Source organism: Monodon monoceros, unplaced genomic scaffold, assembly GCF_005190385.1.
Source record: "Monodon monoceros isolate NGI ecotype Baffin Bay Population unplaced genomic scaffold, NGI_Narwhal_1 Super_Scaffold_12, whole genome shotgun sequence".
Lineage (NCBI taxonomy): Eukaryota > Metazoa > Chordata > Mammalia > Artiodactyla > Monodontidae > Monodon > Monodon monoceros.
In genome coordinates this window covers 105,687,523-105,711,864 of record NW_021703768.1, presented here as the reverse complement: position 1 = coordinate 105,711,864, position 24,342 = coordinate 105,687,523, and the positions used below count along the sequence as shown (strand labels likewise).

The window sequence follows — 24,342 nt, the reverse complement described above, 5'->3', positions numbered from 1 at the left end:
TACTGAGCCTGCATGCCACAATTACTGAAGCCCGCGCGCCTAGAGCCCGTGCTCCGCAACAAAAGAAGCCACTGCAATGAGAAGCCCGCGCACCGCAACGAAGAGTAGCCCCTGCTCGCCACAACTAGAGAAAGCCTGTGTGCAGCAACGAAGACCCAACACAGCCAATAAATAAATAAATTAATTAATTAATTTTAAAAAATATATAAGAAAATATTATTTTTTAAAACAAATGATCCTTTTATAATCACATAGAGGTGGCTACTCTGTGGTTGGTAGACCCACTGACGCTCACAAATGATGCTCAGAACAAAGGGTGGCTATATGGTTGGGATGAAGACATCAAGGGAATATACAGAAACCCTGGACATGAATCACTGTCTGCAAAAACCTGGAGATAATCTAGTTCAAACCCCTTCCTCTACAGGTAAAACAACGAGGTCCTCTGGGGGTCACTTGATTCATGGAAACACATAACAAGTGCACAGTTTTAGAACTCAGGACTCAGGCTCTCAGTTGAGTTCCCATCTCACAGTGGTGGGCTTAGGGGACAGTTCAAAAGGGAACTGTTACTGACTTCTTAGAAATAAATGTAGTTCATTATGGCTTCCATTTTAAAAAGTTGTCTTAATACTATAAAAAGAATTACGTGTCTTTCCATGACATGTCTATGGCCTAAAATGAATGACAAATGACTAGAATTAAATAAGTCATTTCATTTACAAGTACAGTTGACCCTTGAACAATGCAAGGTTGGGGTGCTCCACACCCTCCCCCCAACACGCTGCAGCTGAAAATCCACACGTAACTTCACAATTGGCCCTCCTATCCATGGTCTCACATCCTTGGATTGAACCAACTGCAGATCACATAGAACTGTAGCATTTACTATTGAAAAAAATCCGTGTATAAGTGGACCCGTGCAGTTCCAACCCATGTTGCTCAAGGGTCAACTGTAGTAGAGAATTTTTTTCAGCCTTAAATCATAAACATTGAGAAAGATATGGAGAAAGAAAAATGAAAATATAAAGCTCTACTATCTAGCCCAGGATAGCTCTGCCCAGGATAGCTCTGGTATGTTTTAACTTTCCTCAAATGGCATTTGCAAGGGGCAATCAAAATAACTCTAATCCTAACTGAATTCTTATCAATTTGTATCAGATTCACATCAGAAAGTATTACTAATCTAATAGACAAATTTAAAAGTAAAATGTTCCAATCCTGCTAAAAGCATTAAATTAATATAATGAATGCAATCAGGAAATGGAAACATCTGTTTAATCCACTTGAACCATTTGTTTTGGCTAACTTGACATATTAGCTAATATGATACATATGTTATTCCACATGCGTGCTAAAATATTCACTATGGTTACAAAACAAAAGATGGATGACCGGGTGGGAGGTAAAAAAAAAAAAAAAAAAAACTTACTTTGAATTTTCTAAATGGTATTTTCCCTGAAAAGTTCATTTGACACCAACTAATATGAACACTGTAAACACAGGTTAACATTTAAAATACAGACCATTATTTTCAATACAGTGTATGTGAACTGCAACAATTGTATTCTCAAGGACTTTAAAATTGTTTGAAAAGAATATTCCCACTCACTAGGTTCTTTCTTTGGTTAGGAAAACTTACCAATTTCATAGACATTCTTGTTGGCTGAAGTTGAGTTATTGATCTCTGCATATGGGGAATCTCTCCGCGCTGGTGACTTCATCTCCACATAACCACACTCTGAGTGTTTGGGAATAAGGACGGGTGGGTCTTTAATAGTGGCATATGGGTTTTCAGAACTGCTTAGGGAGCAGTTACTTGAATTATATTCAGAATGCTTTCCCAGGTCTGTGAAGAGAGATGGGGTGGGGGGGGAAGCAAATGCTATTTCATGGGCAACATCATTTATTTTCTTGGCGATAACTGACTTGGGCACATTACTTATTTTTCTTCGTAGTTATCTATAATTTTTAACAATGAAAATAATGGCATCCATTTTTTACGTATTTTGGAGAGAATCTTCTATAAAATTACCCATCCACAAAGTAATTTTGGCTCCTCTCTAAGGTGAGGACCAATGTAAACATCATGGATTTGATTTCATTTTTATTATCACACTCAAATAAAATTAATTCCACTCTATTTTACTAATAGTCTCTGAATCCTCAAAGCCTTCAGTCAAGACCCCATCTGTTGCTGACCCCAGGAGCATAAGAAGATACTATTATCATGGTAAGGAAGGCAACTATGCTGTGAGGCTTCTTTGTAAAACCTCAGGTCTGGGCACCTGAAGTTACTACTCAAATTCCTTCCAAAAAGCAGGCTTCAGTGAACGTGTAACCAAGCTGATCTCTTCCTCTTTTCCCTGCTATTTCCATTTTCATATTTCTCTCTCCCCACAAGCTATATTTCTTTGAAAGGAATTATGAGTGTTTTCCCAGCAAATCAAAGGCTTGGTTCTCCAAGACTGCTGCTCTAACAGGATCCACCTATGTTCACTCTCTTGCTGGCAGTCAAACGTGCTCATGTCTTTGCTGGAGTAATTAAACCCCCTAACAATGCTCCATTTTCCCTACAGTGCTGCTTTCGCTGGTTTAACAAATTATTTCTGTCTCTGAGTTAAAAAATTTTTTAAATTGTGTTCTGATAAATGTATTTCTTCCTCAAATTTATACTATACCTTTCAAGGATTTTCCCATATAACTTCTGTCAAGTCCAAAAGCACCTGTAACAAAGGAAGAAAAAAATATCCAGTGTGGACTGAAAGAAAGAGAAAACTCATCTAATATTCTCAGGTCCTTGGAGAAGATGGTTTGGGTACCCACTGTCTCCCCACTGCAGGAAATAGCCAAGGATGCTGCTTTCCAAACCTCGACACCAGATCACTTGCACCAGATGTTTCAGTACTTAAGAGTTTAAAAAAATGTTATATAGCATTCTGAGCATTCTCCTGCTCGTTTCAGTGACTTTGGGAAAGGCTGGTCAATATGGGGTAGAAACTGAGGCACAGATGAATCAGTAGACTTGATTCAAGGTTGCTTGGTGGAAAGGACACTGTCAGGCTAGAACTGAGACAAAGGACTGGGATCTCATCACTTGTTAGCTACTTGACTTTACACACGATGTTCAACTCGCTGAGCCTCAATTTTCTTATCTCTAAAATGGGGAAAACACAACCCACCTTCTAAGTCTTACAGGGTTGTTGTGAACATGAAGTGAAATAGACCATAGGGAAAGGCATTGCAAACTCTGAAGCGTCATATAAATGAATGGTGCTTCAGTTACTGTAACAATTTTTTTTAAAATTTATTTTATTGAAGTACAGTTGATTTAAAATGTGTCAGTTCCTGAGCTACAGCAAAGTGATTCAGTTTTTTATATATATATATATATATATATATATATTCTTTTTCATATTCAATTATGGTTTATTACAAGATATTGAATATAGTTCCCTGTGCTATACAGTAGGACTTTGTTTATCTATTCTATATATATAATAGTTTGTCACACATTGTTGCTAGGAAAAGTTAGCAGTTTCTATGACTCCACTGGGAAAGGACAACTGGAAGTTTCACACTTGAACTTTCCTGGACTCTGCCCCGTGTCTGTTCCCTCGCTGATTTTAATCTGTACCTTTTTGCTGTGATAAACTGTAACCATGAGTGTAACAGCTCTTAGTGAGTTCTGTCTTCCTAGCAAATTATTGATCCTGTGGGTGGTCTTGAGGACACTTGAACTTGTAGTTGGTATCAGAAGTAAGGGTGGTCTTAGAGATTCTGGACTTTTTAAAGGGACCCGGTGAAGACAGGCAGCCTATGGCCTGACAGCAGCCTAATCAAAGAACTCTATGTTATTTTTTGCCTCATTCCCTTGGCCATCTCCAAACTGTGGCAAAGTCTTGTTAAATGTCTGTCTTGATCTTGGCTGTGCAATGGCTAGCCTTCCCCAAGGGGTTAAAGAGAGGAGCAACACGGGATGGATAGTAAATCAGGGAACAAGAGTGGGGCTATGAGACCAGCCACTCATGGAAGATTCCCTCTTCTCTGCCCTGGAAGATCAGGGTGCAGTTTTAACAAGGAAGCAGGTGGGCTTCCTCATAAACTCCTGTCTGTCCGAATCCCTGAACAGGCACTTTCAAATGCTCCAGTTAATCTACTTCATACAATGAGCCAGAACATGACCTTTATCTCTATTTTACAAACAAACAAATCAGTCTTGAGAGGATGACGACTGGCACGGTGTCATATCACAGAACCAGGAATTGATCTCACAGCTTTTGTGTCAAGTTCAGGGTTCTTTCAGACAGCATCACAACTTTCCCATCATTTAAAACTACTACACACTTCATTATCCATAATGTGCCTTATTCTGTTCTTTGTAAGAAAAGACTTTTTCTATGCAACAACTTTACAGGGATATTAAATGCAGAATTACTTTTGGATGGGAACAAGCCAAGGAGATCCAGAATTTCCAATGAAGATTTTATGTTACTAATAATCAGTCCCTTGGGTCTCACTGAGACAGAAAGTGGAGAAATTTATATGTGATAATTACAGTGACTGTGTGTTGTGTTCTGGAATCAGGACAAACTCCATTAAGTGGAGATAGAATGAGAGAACTTTTCCCTCATTAGTGCTGGGTGGTATTTTACTATTATCAATTCACATACTTCTTTGAGCTAGATTATTAACCTCCCTAAAGTTAAGTGATTTCACCAGTAAGTATAATGTGAATCTGGTATATAAGTAATTTTACTCTAAGTATGTAGAAATACACATCCTAGTGATAATGTTCGTTATCAATTGAAGAATGCAGATAAAAGTTAAGAATTTGCACTCATTTGCTACTTAAACATTTCCATTTCCATAGTAAGAGGGGATTCCAGAGCCCACAGGGGCTGGTTCCTCCATGTGGCTCAGGTGAATTGACATCTACAGTATTCACAGAAGGATCGAAGTGAGGGGAGGCAGAAGACCAACTGTGAGACCCAATTTTACCCCCTTCCTTCTATGAAATCTTGGACAAGAGAATTAACCTCTTTGCTTATTCCTCTATAAAACAAGATTTGTGGAAGGGCCCACACAGTAGGGGGTGCCAGATTTAGTAAATAAAAACACAGGAGGTCCAGTTAAATTTGAATTTTAGAGAAACAACAAATAATTTTTCATATAAGTTTGCCTCGTGCAATATTTGGGATATATTTATACAAAAATTATTTGTTTCTTATCTGAAATTCCAATTTAATGGGACTTCCTGGCAACCTTACCACCAAATAAATACATATGAAAGGGTTTGCTGCCCCTAAGACACTGCACACATGTTAGTTACTATATCATTCCTCTCCTCCCTGAAAATAAGGCGCTGCACCACATGCTCAATGGGGTATCAGAGCAGTGCTTTAAGTGTGGTCCAGGAATCCCCAGCCCCTTTGCAGGAGGGCCCCGAGATTAAGTGCTATTCTCATCATAATATAACACTATTTGTCCTTTCCACTCTCATTCTCTCTCAGGTGTATGTTGGAGTTTTCCAGGCGCCACACCAAGTGTAAGATCACTACTGATCAAACACAGAAGCAGGTATGAAAATCTAGCTGTCCTCTATTAAGCCAGATGGTAAAGAGATGTATAAAAGTGTTAAGCAGTGCCACTCTTCTCACTAATTTTTTTGGTTTCATTTTGGAAAATGTAGTTATTTTTCATAAAAATGCATTTTATGTTATCATGAAATGAGATGTTATTATAAATGAATAACTAGCTCTTTAAGATGTTCTCAGATTTTATTTGTAATATGGTAAATATCAGCAGCTATAACCCAGGTCAGTAGGGGTTCTTCGGGCTCCTCGATTACTTTTAAGGGTGTATGAAAGGGTCCCGATTCCCAGACGTTTGAGAACCACTGACTTACTATTTTCAGAACCACTGACTTACTATTAGATATCTAATTGATATCTCTATTTCCTCACCTACAAGAGGAAGGGCCTCTAGTGAGGGTGCCTCAGATTAACAGAGAGCAAAGAGAAGCACACACCCTGGAACCAAGCTGACTAGGTTCAAATCCCAGCTCCACCATTTAATAGGCTTTGAGAACTTAGACAAGTTACTTAACCTCTTTATGACTGAGTTTCGCAACTGTAACAGGGATGATGATGATAATAATGATACCTATAACAGTACTTGTGAGAATTAGGCGAGTTAATACATGGAGAGGTGGGATGTAAGCTACGAGCAGGCAGAGATCCTTGTCTCTTTTTATCAATTCTTGGCTCATAGTAAGAACTCAATAAATGTTGAATAAATAAAGCCCTTAGGACAGTAAAAGCCCCATACAGGGATTAGGTATAATCCTATGGCTTTGTTTTTCCATGCATGTTTTCAATAGATCGCTTTGGCACTGTCGTGAATCTGTGACTGTTTGCGGTGACTAAAAGACAAAGATGCTTGTGAAGGTGGGGAAGTGGGGGGACTTGCCAAGCTCGTTGAGGTAGCCGCCGTGTTTCCAGTCCGCAGGCAGCGTGCCTGTGTAGTCCACCACAGGGCCCCTCTTCCCAGGATTCACATTTTTCAGGTTCACAAACAGCTGATTGTTTTTTGACTGTTAAAAATATAAACAACAAAAGATTTAAAGAGAAAATACAGTATGGCACAGTGAAGTGTTACCCATCTGGGGAAAGTAAGTCCATGGCATGTATCAAGCACCGGTCCTTACATGAGGATGCACCAAGAGGCCAAGGTGACCGCTTCCGACCTGGCAGGACTTAGAGGCAGCAGGAGTATGTGTCCCTCGGCCCCAACCATTCCCTCCACTGCCACAACTCCTCCATTTCCTGCTGTCGCTCTGTGCCAGTTAGACCTTACTTGGGTTTACATACATGGAACTTTGAACTGAAAAAACCAAATTCTTGGTCTGAGCTTTCCCATCAAACACTGTATGATCTTGTACGAGTCACTCTTAGCAGTTTTCTTAGCCATAAGCATGAGGATAAGGTGATCTACTTTGCTCCCTCCCTGAATGGGAATAAGAACAAATGGTATGATAAATATCAAAATCTCTGGAGAATATGAAGTGCTATTTAACTATGAGGCACTATAATTAAAATCCAGCTGCATTAATTTAATTGCAACTGAATTAATTTAATTAGCTTGGTTTTCTTCTAACAGAGAGCTGGAATTAGACAATGGAGACTGGAAATATAATTCAGGTGCAGTTTGGAAGGGAGAAATGTTTGGGATTTCAGAGCACTGTGGAAGAGACCTGGGGGTGAACTGGGTGGTACCAGAGGAGCCACTCTGGGGCCTCCAACCTCTATTGGCATCTGTAAAATGGGATAATGACTCTTGATTCATAGGATGGGTGTGAAGATTAAATCATTCTAATCGTTTTACAAATAGAAATTTGTAAAATGATTAGAATTGCTTGTCACATAGTATTAGGTTGTTTCTATTTGATAATTTTTGACCCACAAAAATTCAATTTCATGTGGTTCAAGTGAAATAAATGCATATTATTGTTGTTGTCATTACTCAAGTGCGGGTGGCCAGGCAAGGGCACTAGAAGACAGGTGGTCACAAAAGTCAAACTTGGCAATTTTACCCAGGCCTGAGTCCGCTATAGGTTTGGTCTGAGACATTACTTTAGAACCTCATGCAATGTTAGATACATTTTTCCAAAGAAGTGCAACGAAAACAGTACAAGTTGTAGAGACAGTGAGATGACTCACCTCGTGGCAGCCTCACTCACAAGTGATGTTTGGAAGTGACTTAAATTCCCCATTACTTAGGGGTTTTTGTCAGTAAACCTGAGATCCTAATACACACCCATGGGATTGTTTAGAGGAATAAATGAGATAATAGACGTATGTACGTAGAACGGCAGCTGGCAAACAGTAGCCCTCATACACGCTTGTTCGTTCCTCTCTCCCCTGCCCACCCTCACTGGCTTAGACCATTTCCTCTCACCTTTGCGATGGTCATCCTGTCCCTGTTGTTGACATGAGGGGATGTGGCACACTGGGTGAGTGTGTGGTAACTGGGATTGGTGAAGTAATGGCTGTTAGCATTTCCACCACTGCTGTGAGGAAGGGTTTCTGCCAGAAGAGAAGGAAATGGTTAAGATGGGAGGCTCCCTACATGCCCGTGGGAAAGAGGGAAGCAAAATAACAAGAACAAATGTTTGGACTGCATCCATATCACGGGTGGGACAGAATCCCCTCCTGCCCTGCATACGCAGCAAAGCCTCTAGAGGCAGCAGGCATCTGTCTTCCTACCTGTCTCCTGGAAAAGTGTGAAAGTATCCACCAACAACTGCTCTTTGCTTTGGAGCTTGTAGAAACTGGAAAGGCATCACTTTGAAGCTGCTTCTGCTGTAACTTTCCTCTTTTTTTAAACGCTCGAATTCTTGACACAATATTCCGCACTAGAAGTGCGCTACTAAGTAAATCAGCTACTTTATGGATTCCCCCGGGATCACTTCATTTACAAACATGTAACCCACCTAAAATCCTTCAGTGATTGCCCCCAAATTAATAAATAGCCCAAGTTTCCAAATTCTTCACTTATGTGGTTACTTCTTCTCAGGATTGAGCGTGTCACTTAAAAATTTACTTTTTATGGGGTCTCGTGACAGAAAGGAAGATTCAAAAGAGTTTTCTTAAAGAACAGCCTTGGTTCTTGCTAACCCCTCCAAACTGTTTCTTATATAACTTGGTTGCTGTGCAGCTAATGATTCCCATGTGCCCCAGGACAGGCTGGAAGGCACCTTGGAAGAATGCAAGGCCAGAGACAGAAGACCGGGTCCTCATCCCTGATCTGCTCCATGACCTCGATAAAGTTATGGCCACCTCCTCCTCTCCCCACGCTGTCCCCCACATATGACAACAGCTTGGGACTGGGTGCCCACCAAAGCTCCTTCCAGGTTGAAATTCCCAACACTTAAAGCAACCATATAATGAATCCAACTTTAAATCCCTCATAGAAGACAACAGTGATGATTTTACCACTGTTGTCACATAAAACGCATTTCTAACAATGCATCTTCTCCAAACATAAAATTTTCTCAAGGCTGATTGACAATAACAACAGGCAGCACAGCCAAAAACGCTCAGTTTCAAAGAACCAGGATGAAGCCTCATTTTTCAAGGAATAAAATGCCTCTAGTGAGTCCAGTCTCACCTGAAATGGCATAGTCTGCATTCATGACCCTCATAGCGGGGGTGTAGGTGACTGCTGGCATGCTCGATTCCTTCCCCTTCTGCTTGTGTCTATAAATAATGAACAACGCCAGGAGGAACAGGACAACTAGGACAAGAATGATGATGCCCGCAATGGCCCCGATCTGGTAGGAATCAGTGGGGAGAGCTGTACTGGTTCTGCTTAAGCTGTTGAGATTTCCAACTATTATAACACCAGCTAGAAAAGGAGAAAAAGAGATGTGAGTAAGGATGACAATGTGCCAGATACATATTTGGTCTCTATTTACAAAAATCTCCCACTGTGCTAATGCCTGGATATTTTCAGTTCATGAAATGTCAATTTAGAAACTTTTGGAAACAGAGAAGGAAGGAAAAACAAACATTCCTCATGTTCAGATGTTGTTGGCTTGTCTGTGCCCAGAAGAGGGCATATCTAAGCCTCAAAAAAGAGACAGGATTTCCTGAACCCAAAGACTTAACAGTAGGGTTTGAGAGCTTCTCACAGATTTCCAACTAAATGCTTAGATCAGCCCAGAAGAGGGCTTCTCTAAGCCTCAAAAAAGAGACAGGATTTCCTGAACCCAAAGACTTAACAGTAGGGTTTGAGAGCTTCTCACAGATTTCCAACCAAACGCTTAGATCAGCAGTTACTTGGGGGTAATAATTTATCTAATTTTTATTGTTCTTTATTTATTATCCAACATTAAGCGTATGAATGGCTAACTCAAGTGCCTAACTTTATGTCTATCCTTAGCATTTCTAAGAGGAAAGTAATTTTCCTTCCAGTCAAGAATAAGTCCATTAGAAATCTAGCCCAGGGCTTCCCAGGTGGTGCAGTGGTTGAGAGTCCACCTGCCGATGCAGGGGACATGGGTTCGTGCCCCGGTCTGGGAAGATACCACATGCCGCGGAGTGGCTGGGCCCATGAGCCATGGCTGCTGAGCCTGCGTGTCCGGAGCCTGTGCTCCTCAACGGGAGAGGCCACAACAGTGAGAGGCCCGCGTACCGCAAAAAAAAAAAAAAAGAAATCTAGCCCAAGATCAGGATCTGTCTTGTCCTAATTTCAATGAGCCTTTTACCACAGAAGATATGTTCTATGAGGTATTTTCTATGACAGAAAGGTCTGTCCCAATAATACCTGGTAACATCACCCTAAAACCTTACTCATTAAAATTCAAAATTTCATTTTACATAGTTCTTCCTTGAGTTCCATCAAGTGAAGGCACAAGTGGGGCTGACAATCAAGAAACCTGGCATCTAAAAAAATTGATCCATACATTCTGAACTTTCCCTTAAGCTCTTAGGCTGCAGTTCCATCATCTGTAAAAGAGGAAATAATGAATACATCCTTCATGGCCTCCATGAAGGTACTTCCAGCTCAAATGTCCCTATGACTTTATGATTCTAAATGCTAGACCTTATGAGACAGCCTGCCCCAAAAGGCAGGCACCAAGGCCAGTGTAGTGTGATTACAATGTATTTGTAACAACAATGTTATTGTGGAGTATGACATTGTATTGTTATGATGGTCAAATACAAATCATGAGCATGTCAAAGTTATTTTACGAAAGAAAGTTAAATAGGAATACCCACATAGTTTACTGTTTAAGATGACTTCACTTACATCACTATATGAATTTTCTGAAGCCTTCACAGCCCATGTGTTTATGACATAGAGAAAGCACCACATGCGCTAGGAGCTCTCTGAAGGCCATGCTTCAGAACCATCTTTCTCAAGGGAGCCATCCACCCCAGAATCAGAACTGCCCAAGTAGGACTGACTATGTCTATTGCAGGTAGTCCCGGGTGACTGTGATATACACCCTAGTGAAAAACCACAGGCACAAGTTTCTTGAAAGGCTAAACATGCACATACCACATGACCCAATCCTTCTATTCCTATGAACTTACCCAAGAGAAATGGAAGCCTATGTCCCCAAAGACTTGACACACTACTGGTCACAATAGCTTTACCTGCAGTAGCCAAAAACTGGAAACAATCCAAATGTCCATCACAGGTGAATGAATGGGTCAACAAATTACAGTATACCCACGCAATAGAATACTACTCAGCAATAAAAAGAATTGAAGTATTGATACACGCAGCAACATGTTTCAAAACTAATTATGCTGAATAAACAAAATCAGACAAAAAAGAGTACAGTATGGTTCCACGTATATGAAATTCTAGGAAATGCATACTAATCTATAGTGACAGAAAGTAGATCAGTGATTGCCTGGGACCTAGTGGTGGCAGGGAGGGAACTTTGGGGGGTTGATGAATGTATTCATTACTTTTATTGTGGTGATAGTTTCATGGGTGTATACATACATCAGGTTTTATCAAGTTGTATACTTTGTGTTGTACATATGTGTTTTATATATATATGTGTGTATACATATATATAGTATAATTATATATATATATATGTGTTGCTTTTTACAGGTTAATTATATTTCGATAAAGCTGAAAAAAATTGTAGGCACAGTGGAAAACTCATGAGCTTTGGAATCAGACAAACCTGGTATCAAAACACTAACATATTCTAGATATATGTAACCTTGGGCAAATCACTCAACTTCTTTCAGCTTTAGTGTCCTCATCTGAGTAAGTATCCTTTACTAGCATCCTTACCTTGATCACATCGTGCCCCCTTCCATCCTGGGCTGCAGTAACAGGTCCCGGTGATGTGGTCACAGGTGGAGTTGTTCAGACAGTCACATATCTGGCGACAGCCATAGCCATATGTTCCTGCAGGGCACTCTGAGAAGAAGATGAGAGTCCAATGTAGCTCTCCAGCCTTGGGAACCTGGGGCAAGGGTCTTACTGTATGATCTGGTGTGCCTGGAGGCCAGCCCTTCCAGGGGATCCCTGTCCAAGGAGACTTGTACCACCTAGGGTGCCCTAGAGCTGGCTGGTGTGCCGAGTCATGCTGGGACTCACAGGCCAGGCAGCACAGGGCCGGAGACTGAGGTCCTCGTCATGGCTATTGGCACTTTCAGGTTCTATTGTATGTACCCACCTCCCTGATGGAGGTTTGTAGAGTGTCTGTGGAACCCCAATGGAGCTGATGAAGATCATCACTAAGGGCAATCTGAGATGACTCCACCAGGCAAAACTATGGTATAGAAGGGGACTACACTGAAAAGTGTAAACTAGAGATGCTTCTTTGAGAACATGTACATTTTACTGTAGGCTTCAGGAGCCTCCTGACAGCACATTCTGACTTGGATTAGCTGGGAGCAGTGGAAGAGGGAGAGGGCAAGCTTTGTTAATTTTCTAGGTAAGAACTTCATTTACCACAGAAAGGCTCAAAATTTGGATTTGCAGGTTGAAGACTGAGAGACTAAAATAGTGAGATTTTTATGATGTAAAAACTTGTAAAGGAGTTGGGCATGAATTTCAAAGAATATACTAGGCATGTTAAATGTAAAAATTATCATGACAAAATACTGATGTTTTTTGTAAAGTGAGCAGCAGGGGGCAATGTGCTATTACTATCAGAGCTCTCTGTCAGACACAGGGTTTCTATTTACACACGAGCATTAGGAAAAGTCTCCAAAAATAGGGACATTTTAATTTGATGTTCAGAGTCATCATGGAAGCACTTAAAATGTTTTTATTTAATAAGCCCATAACCATTCTGGCATTCAAGTGAAAGTCAGTTTAGAGCTTATTCTGGTTTCTAGGCATATATGTGTGTGTATATATGTTTAGACATTTATACACATACACATAATATTTATATACACAAAGCAGTGTGCAGGCAACTGTGGGACTCAGTATCTGTTTCATGATTAAATGAACTAGCAGTGCAAAACTAAAATGGGGCCATCTCTGTCCAGGCTGATTCTGGATGTCACTCTTGTTATTTACTAGATGGGAGGATAGGCAGATATATTCTAGAGTTTGTCACATAGACAGCCAGGCAAACCTGGCTGTCCAGTGGTGCTGTGAGGTTCTGGGGAGGGGTCGTGGAGGGAGAGTAGTGCTTTGTTGCCAAAGTCCTACTCGGCTGATCAACCTTTCCAGGCCACATTGCTCCTACAGCCATGTAATCTTTGTTGCATCCTTCTCAAGAGCACACCCTCTGTAAGCAGGATGTAAACATCCTGCACCTTTCCTGTCATTTATGGTGAAAGAGTGAGCCTCATACGGCCCTAAGACCTGATTTATTCATCTTGAACATTGAATGAAAGTCACAGAGGAAAGGAACGATAAACTACTTTGAAATACTCAGTCTAAGGCTAATGTTCTTACAGCCCTGTGAGCAGATGCACAGCTGCTGGGGTAGAAATGGAACCATAAGGATGGGGAATTCCAATAGAGTATATGCTCCCTGAGTGGGATTTTTACAACAAAAAAATTGAAGGCAATATATTGTCTGGAAGGTTGTTAATACTCAGATGAGGAGTAGTTAGTGGAAACGGTATAAAAGCACTATCAAGAGAAGGTTGTCAAAAGCATGGCCGTGTTTGCACGGACTCACCCCTCCCCCACGGCGGGGCTGGCACTGGGCTCCCAGCCCCTCTGCCCCGGTGCACCCAACCTGGCCCTACCGAACACACACCCCTCCACTGCGAGACCCTGGCACTGCCTCTGCCGTGAGGAACGCCTGACTGCCTCTTTTAAAGCTCTGAGCAGCCACATTCCAAAAATAAGAAGGGGAGGGAGAAAGAGCCAGGATGAACAGATGGAAAACTTGAATTCTGTCTTCATCCTTGTAGCCACACCCCCTCCACCCAGAGCTCTGATCAGGTCCTCAGAAGAATTTTGAGGACAAGGACAGCCAGCAAGAATCCCAAGGTAGCGGGGTCTCTGGGAGGGGAAGGAAGTCAACCGCGCTGTTAATGGACCAGCCATCAGGCGGAAAAACCTCAAAGCTGTGGGTCCTGCCTTCGCATCGTCAGGAGTTATAGGGGAAATAACAGCGCCTAGAGATGCCTCGCTCTCACACTCACTCTGCTCGCAGTGCTTCCCCATGAAGCCGGTGCGGCAAGTACACTGTCCGGAGATGTGGTCGCAGTCAGCTCCGTTTTGACACCGGCATATCAACGTACAGTCCTTTCCATAGAAGCCCAGGGGACATCCTGTGCGAGAAGGAAGGACAGCAGAGTCAAGAGCCCGCTGAGGAGAAACCCAGCTCCGCCTCCAACATGTTTGTTTGAACCTGAAGGACGCTGAGCCAGTAGAGAGAGAATAAAGAGAATAATGCACATCGCAGCTTCTCACAATGGCTTCTTTGAAGTCCCAAGATGGAGCTCTTGGGAGGAACTTGTACTTCAAGAGCAGGGAGAAGAGCAGTTCCATGCCCGGGGCGGTTTAACCATCGCTGGTATCCCTGGAGGCAAGCTGGTGTCTTCTAACAAAGCATTCCATCAACCCCATGGAAGTCCGGGGACATTTCCTTTCATGTTTTTTTGTCAACTACTAGAATCCTGGACTCAAATTCCATGGACTGAAATGAGTACTTTGTTAAAATTATCTACATGCTTTTACTTATAGTACAGAATGTCTCCAAATCTGCTACTAGCCCTGTCCTCCCTATCTGTTACTCTCTTATGTAACAGTATCTTCTTCAGCAAAGATGTGTGGTAGAATTCTGATCTTAATAAAACCTGCACTTCATATGTGCATTGCTAAAAAAAGCAATAAGCCTTCTTACTGCTGCACAATTTTCAAGACCCACCCTACTGGGGCCTTTGGGATGAGAACATGCACAAGCCCTATAGGCTTTCCTGGGCCAGCAGCTGCCCTGCAAGAGTGTTTCAGGGCTCTCTGCCATCAAGAAAACTTCAATGCGGGCTGCTCAACGGCTGTTTCCAAGCATCACATGTGCTTTTTAATCTTCCCTTTTTCTTATAGAAGTTTTAACGAAAGCTCAACTTTCAAGAAACAGAGGCAGAGCATGGATGCCAGCATGCAATGACATCATTTCCACATAATTATTCAGCACCTACTCTGTGCCAGATTCTTTTCCTGCATCCTCTCATTGAATCTTTTCAATAACCCAGAAACACAGGGATAGATATTCTCACCCTATGGGTGGAAACTGAGCCCAAGTCACACAGCCAGCAAATGGCAGGATGGCAGGGCTACAATACAAACACGGGGAGGTCTGGCTCCAGACCCCATGTTCTTCCCACTGTGCTGTGCTACTTTTACTTCAAAAGGTCCCCTGATTGAAGCAGGTCCTAATTTTAGAATTATGCACAATAACTTTTCCTTTTTCTTTTCTCTGAAGAGCTGAAAAACTTTCTATATATACAATCTTGGCAGAATATGCTTGAGACAACCTCCCTCCTCGTCAATTTTTCCTTCCAAATCACGGCTCAAGGTCTACACCCCCTTCTAGAAACTTCCAAAAGACTTGTTCAGTCTGTTCTCTAATTATGTTCTCTAATTAGTATTAAATAAGAGTTGACTGATTTCTGACCCATCATTCTTCCTCAGCTCACTTCCGTGATTTAAAATTATATATTATTATTACTGATCACCATAATACATGCTTTCCTGTCTTGCCTCCTTTATTCCACTGAAGACAAGAGAGCAGAGATCAGTCTTCTTATCCCAACAGTACTGAGCTGTGGAGTACTTTGTACATTATACCCTATGACGCTAAAAACCTCATAGAAGAAGAGACAGTGAAGACATTGCGTGACATAAAATGGAAAAAAAGAACTAGTGGTTCTTAAAGCATGATGCCAGACTGACATCACCGCTTGGAAGGCTGTTAGCAATGTGAATCCTCAGGTCCCACCCCAGACCTAATGAATCACTCTGGGAGCGGGGCCAGCAGTTGTGTTTATCCAGCCAGCCGGGTGATTCCGGAGCTCGCTAAAATTCAAGACCCACAGAATTGGTCTTCTCCAGGAGCACACATTAGGTCAGGCAGTGAGGCTTGTTGTCTTCACTTCCTTTCTCATCACTGCCACTTATCCTAACCTTTGTGCTGCCAGAATAAATGACAGGGAATCTGAGCCATGTAAATAGGGCCTGGTGAAAGGAGAGAAGTGAAAGAAGCTGCACACCATCATTATAGCATCACTCCACCTCAGTGTCCTGATGTGACACAGGGACAGCAAACCTGGAACGTGGTATCTCTTAACTGCCTAGAGAAATTTAGACGTCTCAGGGTCACTGGGTGATAAAACCCTCCAATGCCAGGAACCTTGGGGAGCTCAGCTCATGCATGCGCAGGGCGGGGCTGTGTCCCCTGGGGCGGGCCCCCCCTTGGTGAGCCTCCGAAGGCATGCCACTTACTCTGAGTGCAGTAGAGCCCCGTCCAGCCCGGAGTGCATTTGCATTCCCCATCGTAGGCACTGCAGAAGGCCCCGTTGTGGCAGTTGCACGTGTGGATGCAGTTGGGACCCCAATGCACAGGTGGGCAGGCTGAAAGCACAGCATGCATGGAGAGCTCTGTGAGAGTCCTGAGGCCAGTACCCCGAAGAGAGGATCCCACCCGCCTTACACAGCTCCTCGCGTGTGACAGGTCAGCAGTGAGCATAGGGACTGAGAAAGACCGTGCTCCACATCAGTCTCAGTTCCGGATGGTAATGCTGATGGTGACAGCAGCCATCATGACGGACATGGTATTCGTACACAGACTGCAGGGCGAGGTGGGCAGAGTAAACATCATTCCAAATTTACAGATTTAGTTATTTAACAAACGCACATTGAGACCTATATATGCCCAGCACTGTTCTAGGCCCAGGGGAGATAGCAGAGAACAAGACAAGGTCCAGACCACCCTCTGAAAGCTTGTAGTTTAGTAGGGGAGGCAGGCAAGCCAACCAACCACCCAGCTGGCCAAAAAAATAAGGGCAGAAAGGACTATAAGAAAAAATAAAATAGGGAAAGGAGGACAAGAATGATGGGGGCTACTCCTTTATGGAAGGCCTCTCTGAGGAGAGGACATCTGAGCAGAGACCATATGCACAAGATGGTGTGACTCGAGAGAAGTTAAGGAACCCAAGGTCATATAATTCACGTCTGTGATGTCTAAACCTGCACGTGTCACTCTACTCTAGAGCTGTCCCTAGAGGCTTGTTTTAAATGTGAAGGTTCCCATTTGTTTGTAAGACTTGGTTTACTGTAAAAACTCTTAACTGGACAAAGTGGAAAATAATCAGACTAAATCATTAGGGGTCATCGCCCACTGAAGAGCAATCAGAACCTCAGATAAAGTATCTGTGAAATGACTTTTAAAATTATGGGGTAAAATATTTGATTTACCAAAGAAGTACTTTTTATTCATACTAACACTTCAAGAACTACTTAAAAGAAGAAACACAATTTCTATATGGTTACCCAGTAGGGAATATGGCCCCAAGAAGATAATAAATAAATATGAAGTAATTAAAAAATGAAAAAAATTTCTCCCATGATTGTGTGTACCATTTTTGCCCAAGAGCAAGGGAAAAATCATAGCTGACACTTGAAGTCTGGAATGAACTTCTGAATGGATTTTCTGAGTACAAGACCCTCGTTTTACAAATGAAGAATCATTTTAGTGAATAAGCAAAGTGCTACCTATTTAGGTTCTTTCCAAGACATGAGCTGGATTTAAATTCGGGACCACTGCATAGAACTCTTACTGAGGGGAAAAAAGCCACTTAAAAATTAAAATAACATATCTTATAATTATTCATATAGTCTTTCTTGATTATTTAAATACTCATACTTCAATCCTAAAGAATTTGAAAACAAATGTAAATAAATGGTTTATCAGTTGTTCCCAAACAAGACTTACGTTGAGAGCAGTCACTGCCGATCCAACCTGGGTAACACTGACAAGATCTGTCAATGGGGTTACAGGTTCCATTGTTGGTACAGGTGCAAATTCCTGCACAGTTTTTCCCAAATCTGCCACTGGGACACACTGTGAATAAATCATAGGTCAGAAACTCACAATTACATCTCATCTCACAGAACCCTAGACTCAGGATAGGAAATGACTTTAAAGGTCATCAACCCAGCCGTCCATTTGGTAACTGCCTCCACTCAAGAGCATCCCTCATCCTGAATGAGCTCATTTTTACAAACATCTGAAGCCAAAGACCCTCATTAAGGCAACACAAATCAGGAGACATCACCACATTTCTAGAAATCTTCCTGGCTCCTTGCTCAGGGAATCAAAATCCTTCCTCATATTGATTTTTCATGGAAGGCTGTTTCCAATTAAAACTGAAAAGTAGCACAGCTCAGAGAATAAAGAGATTGTGCTGGATTGGCAAGCCAGCTTTTCCAAAGCTCAAAGTCATATTTACAGAAGCTGCAGCCACAGCATACCAGAAGGCATCGCTAGCTGCTAGCTGAAGACGCACGTGTCCTTTGGGAAGCCTGAGGACAGGCTGCATGGGGCGTGCTCACCACCACGTATTTCTCCCAAAGCCTGCGCACCCTACCTTCATTGCAGAGGGCGCCTGTGAAGCCAGGCAAGCAGTCACACAGGCCTGTGATGTGGTGGCAGGGCCCACTGCTGTGCACACACTGTGGACACGTCTGGCTGCAGCGATGCCCATAAAAACCAGGGGAGCAGACTGAAAACAGAAAGGAAATAGTTATCTTCCCGGAGATGTGTTTCTCTCTTATTCCACATAAGGATCTAGTTCAAGTTTGAGGTTAAAAAAAAAAATTCTTCTTAATGATACTGAGAATTTTCCAAGTATAAAACAACAACAAAAGGAATGAGGGCACTCTTTAATAATGAAAAGAAGCCAGTAAACTCTGAATTGCTTCAGGGCAGGCAAAATGTCTTAGTTCTCTTTATTTTCCCATTTATGGCCCCAATTAGCTCGAAGCTTGGCATAGAGCAGGGGCTTGAGGAATTTTTGTTGAGCAAATAAATTAAATAAATAAAATTCTAAACACTAACAAGGCCCAAATAAATACTTTCAAGCCACACATTAATCCTTTATTCTTTAAGAGTCATTTCTGGCAATAAATAGATCTACAGTCAGAATTAAAAGATTGTTCTTCCTCAAAATGGTCCAGGTTAATGTGACTGAAAAGTGAAAAAGCAAAATGCTTTATAATTAGGCTCTTCCCAAGACATTATTTTGATTTAAGTATAGAATGACAGCATAGGACACTTAATGCAAAAGATCATAATTTAAGAAATAGAATAATGTATCTTACAATTAGTCATATATTCCCTTCTTGATTACATTTACTAAAAGATCGAGGGAAACCTTATGGATCACTCCCTAACTCAAAAATTCTGTTGACCAATGTCATCAGCCCCCATTTTAAGCTCTGCAATCCTATTTTCCCCCGAGCACTGGCTTTCAGACTACTAGGAGGACGTATGACTTGCCGCAAAGTTCGGTTGATGTTGACTTCTGGTAATTGAGGTAAGGCCAATGCCGAAATGGTTGAATAAAATAGTTACAGGTCAATGGATTTCTGGAACACCATTTGCAAGATTTAAGGTGGGATCAAGAAACTGATGATGATGCCAACGAGGCAATGAAATCATTCCTGAGAAGAAATGGCTAAAGCCCCATCTGTTAGGTTAGTCCTGAAGGTTGGAAAGAATGAAGCCTTTGGGAGGGCTATCGAGTGAGGACAGCTCTGCAAAGGACAGGGTGACCTATGCCACTCTCCCCTGCCCTCGACTGCAACAGAACACTTCTATGAATTGAGGGGTGGGACAGAGATCAGGATTCTGTACACAGAGATCTGAGAAGGGAAGATGGAAACCGCCGTCTAACAAGACACTTACTTCTCTGACAAGTGGTGCCTCGGAACCCTGGCGCACACTCACAGATGCCGTCATCGGGGGAGCACGAAGCCCCGTTTTTACAGTAGCAGGGCAGGGAGCAGTTGGGGCCCCAGCGTCCCTCAGTGCACACGCTGTCACAGTGGACACCTGAAACAAGGCACACGGGCAAGGCTGAGTGAGAAGCCGTTGGGGCGGGCGCCTGGGATGCTAAGTCAGAGACCAGGACCAAGGTCACCATATCGACTCTGAGGTATCACAGGCAGCAGTGAGTAGGGATGATACAAGGCTTAAAATCCACTTATACACATCAATACATCATCATATACTGGACCATATATCACATCGTCATAACATTAAAATAATCCCAGAACTGTTTTCTGTGGCGTCATAAAGGAGAAGAAATAGAACATCTTTGTTATACTGATTTTTCTTCTTTAGGAGGAGAGAGCAGAGGAGAAGCCCAAGGGCTCTGTCTATTGAAGGCAAAATTTATCAAAAATACTATATCCTTTAGCCTCCGGCAACTTCCTCCCTTCCCCATTCTTTGTTTTTATGGAGAAATGGACAAAGTGTAAAAAGATAAGGTGAAGCAAAAGGTGGTTAAATTGTGTTATGTAAAGAAAATCTTCCCCTGGAGCAAACAAATAAACACACTCTTAAAATATTTTGAAAATATAGTGTGCAAGACAGAAAGATATACTAATCTGTGCCACCAAATTCCTCTTGAAACATTTAATCTGCCATTGGGCAGACACAGGCAGAATATCACAAATGAAGTTACTCATAGCTGTTGTCTAAGCTATTGATTATTATGAACCCATATGCAGGTGTTTAACTCTCAATCTGGAAATAGAGAAACTTTAGAGTCAGTTATGAGTGAACAAATGCCTAAAGGAAACAAAGAAAATCCAAAGTTGCAAAAAATAAAAATAAAACCAGGTTTTATTTGAAATAAATGGAAGTTTCTTTTGTAAATCTGTATTTGAAATGCCACAGGGGGCTCTTTCTTGTAAGTCAGCATACTTCACAACTCAAAGAAATGCTCCTTGCATTGAGAGGCAAGAAGAATGAGTTATAATTAGGAGTGAACTGGAGACTGCTGGCCTCAGACCAAGTGAAAACACAGTAGGAACAAGCCCACTCCCACTCTGACGATTCCAGAACACGAACTCCGCCCGCACCAAGGAGGCTGACAAGGCCCTGTTTTGTATTAAAGTTTTTGCTCCTAAATTGATTAGGAGAAAAGTTACCATGGCCCAAACCTGAACACAGAAGCAGCCCCAAACCATAAAGTGAACGTTGCTAACTGGTGGCCAGTCATTTCTGCTGAAATAACTCCACTTTTGACCGTTCCTTTTTTTCTCTATCTGAAAGTCTTCTGCATGGTACAGGCTGTTAAGTAGGCATGAAAAAGCACAGACCTCATTGTGTTTCGCTTGAACTTACAACAGACTGTTATTTTAGCTTGGCTGCTGGCTGAAGAAAGGCAAGCAGGCCTGTTAGAAGCCAATTGGGGTTTAAGTGTTCCTCATAAAATAAAACGCAGAATTTTGGCCTACTATATTTTCTTTCTTGAGTTCACAAATATTTGATCTTTCTTTCAAATCTCGTTCGAAAAACTGAGATGGAATTGCAAATGCTATGCTCCCCAAGTGTGCTAAAGCTGCCCCAGAGCCTTAGCTGGTGTTTTGACTCATAGCTCTACTAGGCAGAAGCACCAAATGGATTGAGGAGCAAACCACTTTGAAAGAGGCTGCAAATCTAAAGTTTGTTTTCCAAATTTGAAAGAAGTACCCATAAAGGTAACCCGCTACAGGCTTCACTCTCTATTCAAGTTCAAGTCCTGAGCTCTGATGGTGAGCCAGGACTCCTATTTAGCAGCAGCTAATATGGGACACCTGCTTCATAGAGCTCCAGACAACCCTGGCCATTTTGGTCTAGAGCTACCCAGGCAAATCCGAGTTAGGATTTTAAAGAAGTGGAAGCTGAATGATTATCTGCTTAATCTGAAAATCATCCTGAAAATTAGTCCTGATTTTTGACACTTTTTTTGTGGGACAGGTGTTTGCAGGAGGTGGAGATTTAGCCATTTATAGTGATTTAGTTTATCAACTACTTACCAAATCTCTACATGACAATAAATGCAGTTAAGATGGAATACACTTTAGATCAAAAAGCATATGCTGCTTTTTCACATTAGAGATTATCATGATTTATGTATTAATTAGCACATTCTCAATCAAAGCATGTCAAGAAAAATGATGCCAGGGCAGATTGGCAAATCAGAATAAAGTGATCCTTTATTTCATATCTGTTTCCTCTTCTCTAGTAGGTTTGTCCAGCTGGTTAACATAACCATCAGTTACAATCAACTTTATCTACCTAGATAAAGTTTATCTACTTTATCTACCTAATTTTCATAGAAGTAACAAGGCCCCTGATATAGCAAGGAGATCCATTGCAAAGATAAGCTTTTTTTCACATGATTTACCCATCATTTCATTTCCAGAGAATCACAGGGAATTCTAGAGATCATCTATCAAGCCTTCTGTCTCCAATCATATGAGCATATTTCAACAGAACCAAGCTTACGTTTAAATAACTTTTATTTTAGGGCTGCAAAGAAGTCTTTCCTTGGCAAGTAAATTATAGCAATTCTATTACCAACTTGCTTTAAAAATTCAATTCCTTTTTTTTTTTCTCTATCACTAGTAAAAGTGAGTCATCATTTTGCAGATATTAATGCCAAATCTATTTGGAGACAAATATAAAGCATGTTTCAGTCAAGGGGCAACTCCAGGAAAAAAGCACGAAGCTGTCTTTTTTCCTCTTGCTGCACCATTTTCTCCTATTGCTATTCCTCCCCTCCGGACCTCTATGCCCTCCTGTTATCTTTCATTTCATCCTACAGTCAGAAAAAGATAAGATAAATATATTATTGCTGAGGTGTTATCTTCTCTAGAAAATATTAGTATTTTAAGACAGCACACATGTTAGAAGCCTAAGAAATAAATCTCTAGCTGTGGAATTTCAGGCAGTAGGGCTGACTGAAATTTAGGAGGTAGTACTGAGGTAAGTGCTTCTCTAGGTCACACTTGGTATATGGCCACTGATATGACCTCCATATAGGGCTAACCCTGCAACGAAACTTTCTCCAGGATAGGGAATTGTAAGTTTGCTTTAACCATTTTGGGGGGGGGGGGGGCTGTGTGTTTTGTGTGTGTGTGTGTATTTGTGTACGTGTTTTATTCCTTAATTATTTCCATTGTTCTTATCCTACTCTTTGCCAACCTTGCTGGAGTGCTGTAAGACGTCTTTTTCTTTCCTTGTTTGTCAAAGACAGAAAAGAGAATTCAGCTCAATAAACATTCAAGGGGTCTAGAAACTGCTGGCTTGCTCGTGAAAGGTTCTCTAAGAAAGACCTCCAATTCTAGAGTGATAATGGCCCCAGAACAGGCATATCCAACCCTGTCTGGGGATCATGATTAGGGAAGGAGTTACCTTGTGAAGGTGGAGGAGGGTCCCAGGCTAACAGAATGGTGGGTGCAAGGTTCATGCCCTAAGAAGTATGTGTCTATCCTTCAGAAATCACAAGTGTTGGGGACAGCTGAAATTGGTGCTGGGAAGAGCAGGAAAGGCAATGGGGCAGCAGGCAGTGGTCACATAGGGAAGAGCCAAGGATGCCATGCTGTGGAGTATGAGCTTCCTCCTGGTGTTAAGAGAGACCAGATGGACAATTAAGTAGGAGAGAGGCATAGTTAGATTTGTGCTTTGTAGGAGGGAAGATGATGGTTTGAAGATGATGAGCCTGGAAGAAAGAAGACATGTCAGGTGGCTATTTTGGGTTACCCAAGTAAAAAGTGATAAAAATGACAAGGTCTTGAAAGAAATCAATGGCACCTGGGGGCAGGATAAATTCCACAGAGGTGCAGGAGAGAATGCAGATGAAAGACCATCCCCCCGCCCATATTCCATCCAGGGTAGTTTAGGAATTCTGGCAGCTCTGTGAGGGAGAGACGGATGATGCCTGCTTTTGTTCACTGCAGTGCCCAGCACATGGAGGGTGTTAAATAAATGTTTGTTGAATGAGTCAATAAGCACAGTTCCTCTTTCCAACATAATATTCAGAACCATTTTCCAAATGTATGGAGCAACCATGTCATTCTTTGCTTCTCCGAAGAAGTTATGAGAAGAGCACTCAAACCAGGAAGCCCAACACGTGAATGTTTAGTGTACCTAAAATAGGGACTTTTCCCTGCTAAGGGGGCGGCAATGTCTGCCCTGCTTATTTTGGGCAAGACAGACTTTGATGAGCTCAGGTCTGTGATTTTAAATGTTAGTCCAGATTATAAAGCAACAGAAGAATTATGGGACATCTTAAGGAAATTCTTTTGGAATGTTTATCAAAGTACAGATAGAGGCTT

General features: G+C 41.8%; 1 protein-coding gene across 1 annotated transcript in view; it reads right to left on the bottom strand.

Moving 5' to 3' along the window:
- The window catches only part of MEGF10 (multiple EGF like domains 10), a 120,958-nt gene that overhangs the window by 731 nt on the left and 95,885 nt on the right, over positions 1 to 24,342 (bottom strand). The window contains exons 13-23 of the mRNA XM_029217803.1: positions 19,919 to 20,065; positions 18,600 to 18,734; positions 17,945 to 18,073; positions 16,456 to 16,584; positions 14,154 to 14,282; positions 11,827 to 11,955; positions 9,172 to 9,408; positions 7,960 to 8,087; positions 6,472 to 6,595; positions 2,682 to 2,726; positions 1,643 to 1,849 (exon numbers count right to left, since the gene is read on the bottom strand). Of these exons, the coding sequence (XP_029073636.1) occupies positions 1,643 to 1,849; positions 2,682 to 2,726; positions 6,472 to 6,595; positions 7,960 to 8,087; positions 9,172 to 9,408; positions 11,827 to 11,955; positions 14,154 to 14,282; positions 16,456 to 16,584; positions 17,945 to 18,073; positions 18,600 to 18,734; positions 19,919 to 20,065 (1,539 nt within the window). The remainder of the gene's footprint in view (positions 1 to 1,642; positions 1,850 to 2,681; positions 2,727 to 6,471; positions 6,596 to 7,959; positions 8,088 to 9,171; positions 9,409 to 11,826; positions 11,956 to 14,153; positions 14,283 to 16,455; positions 16,585 to 17,944; positions 18,074 to 18,599; positions 18,735 to 19,918; positions 20,066 to 24,342) is intronic.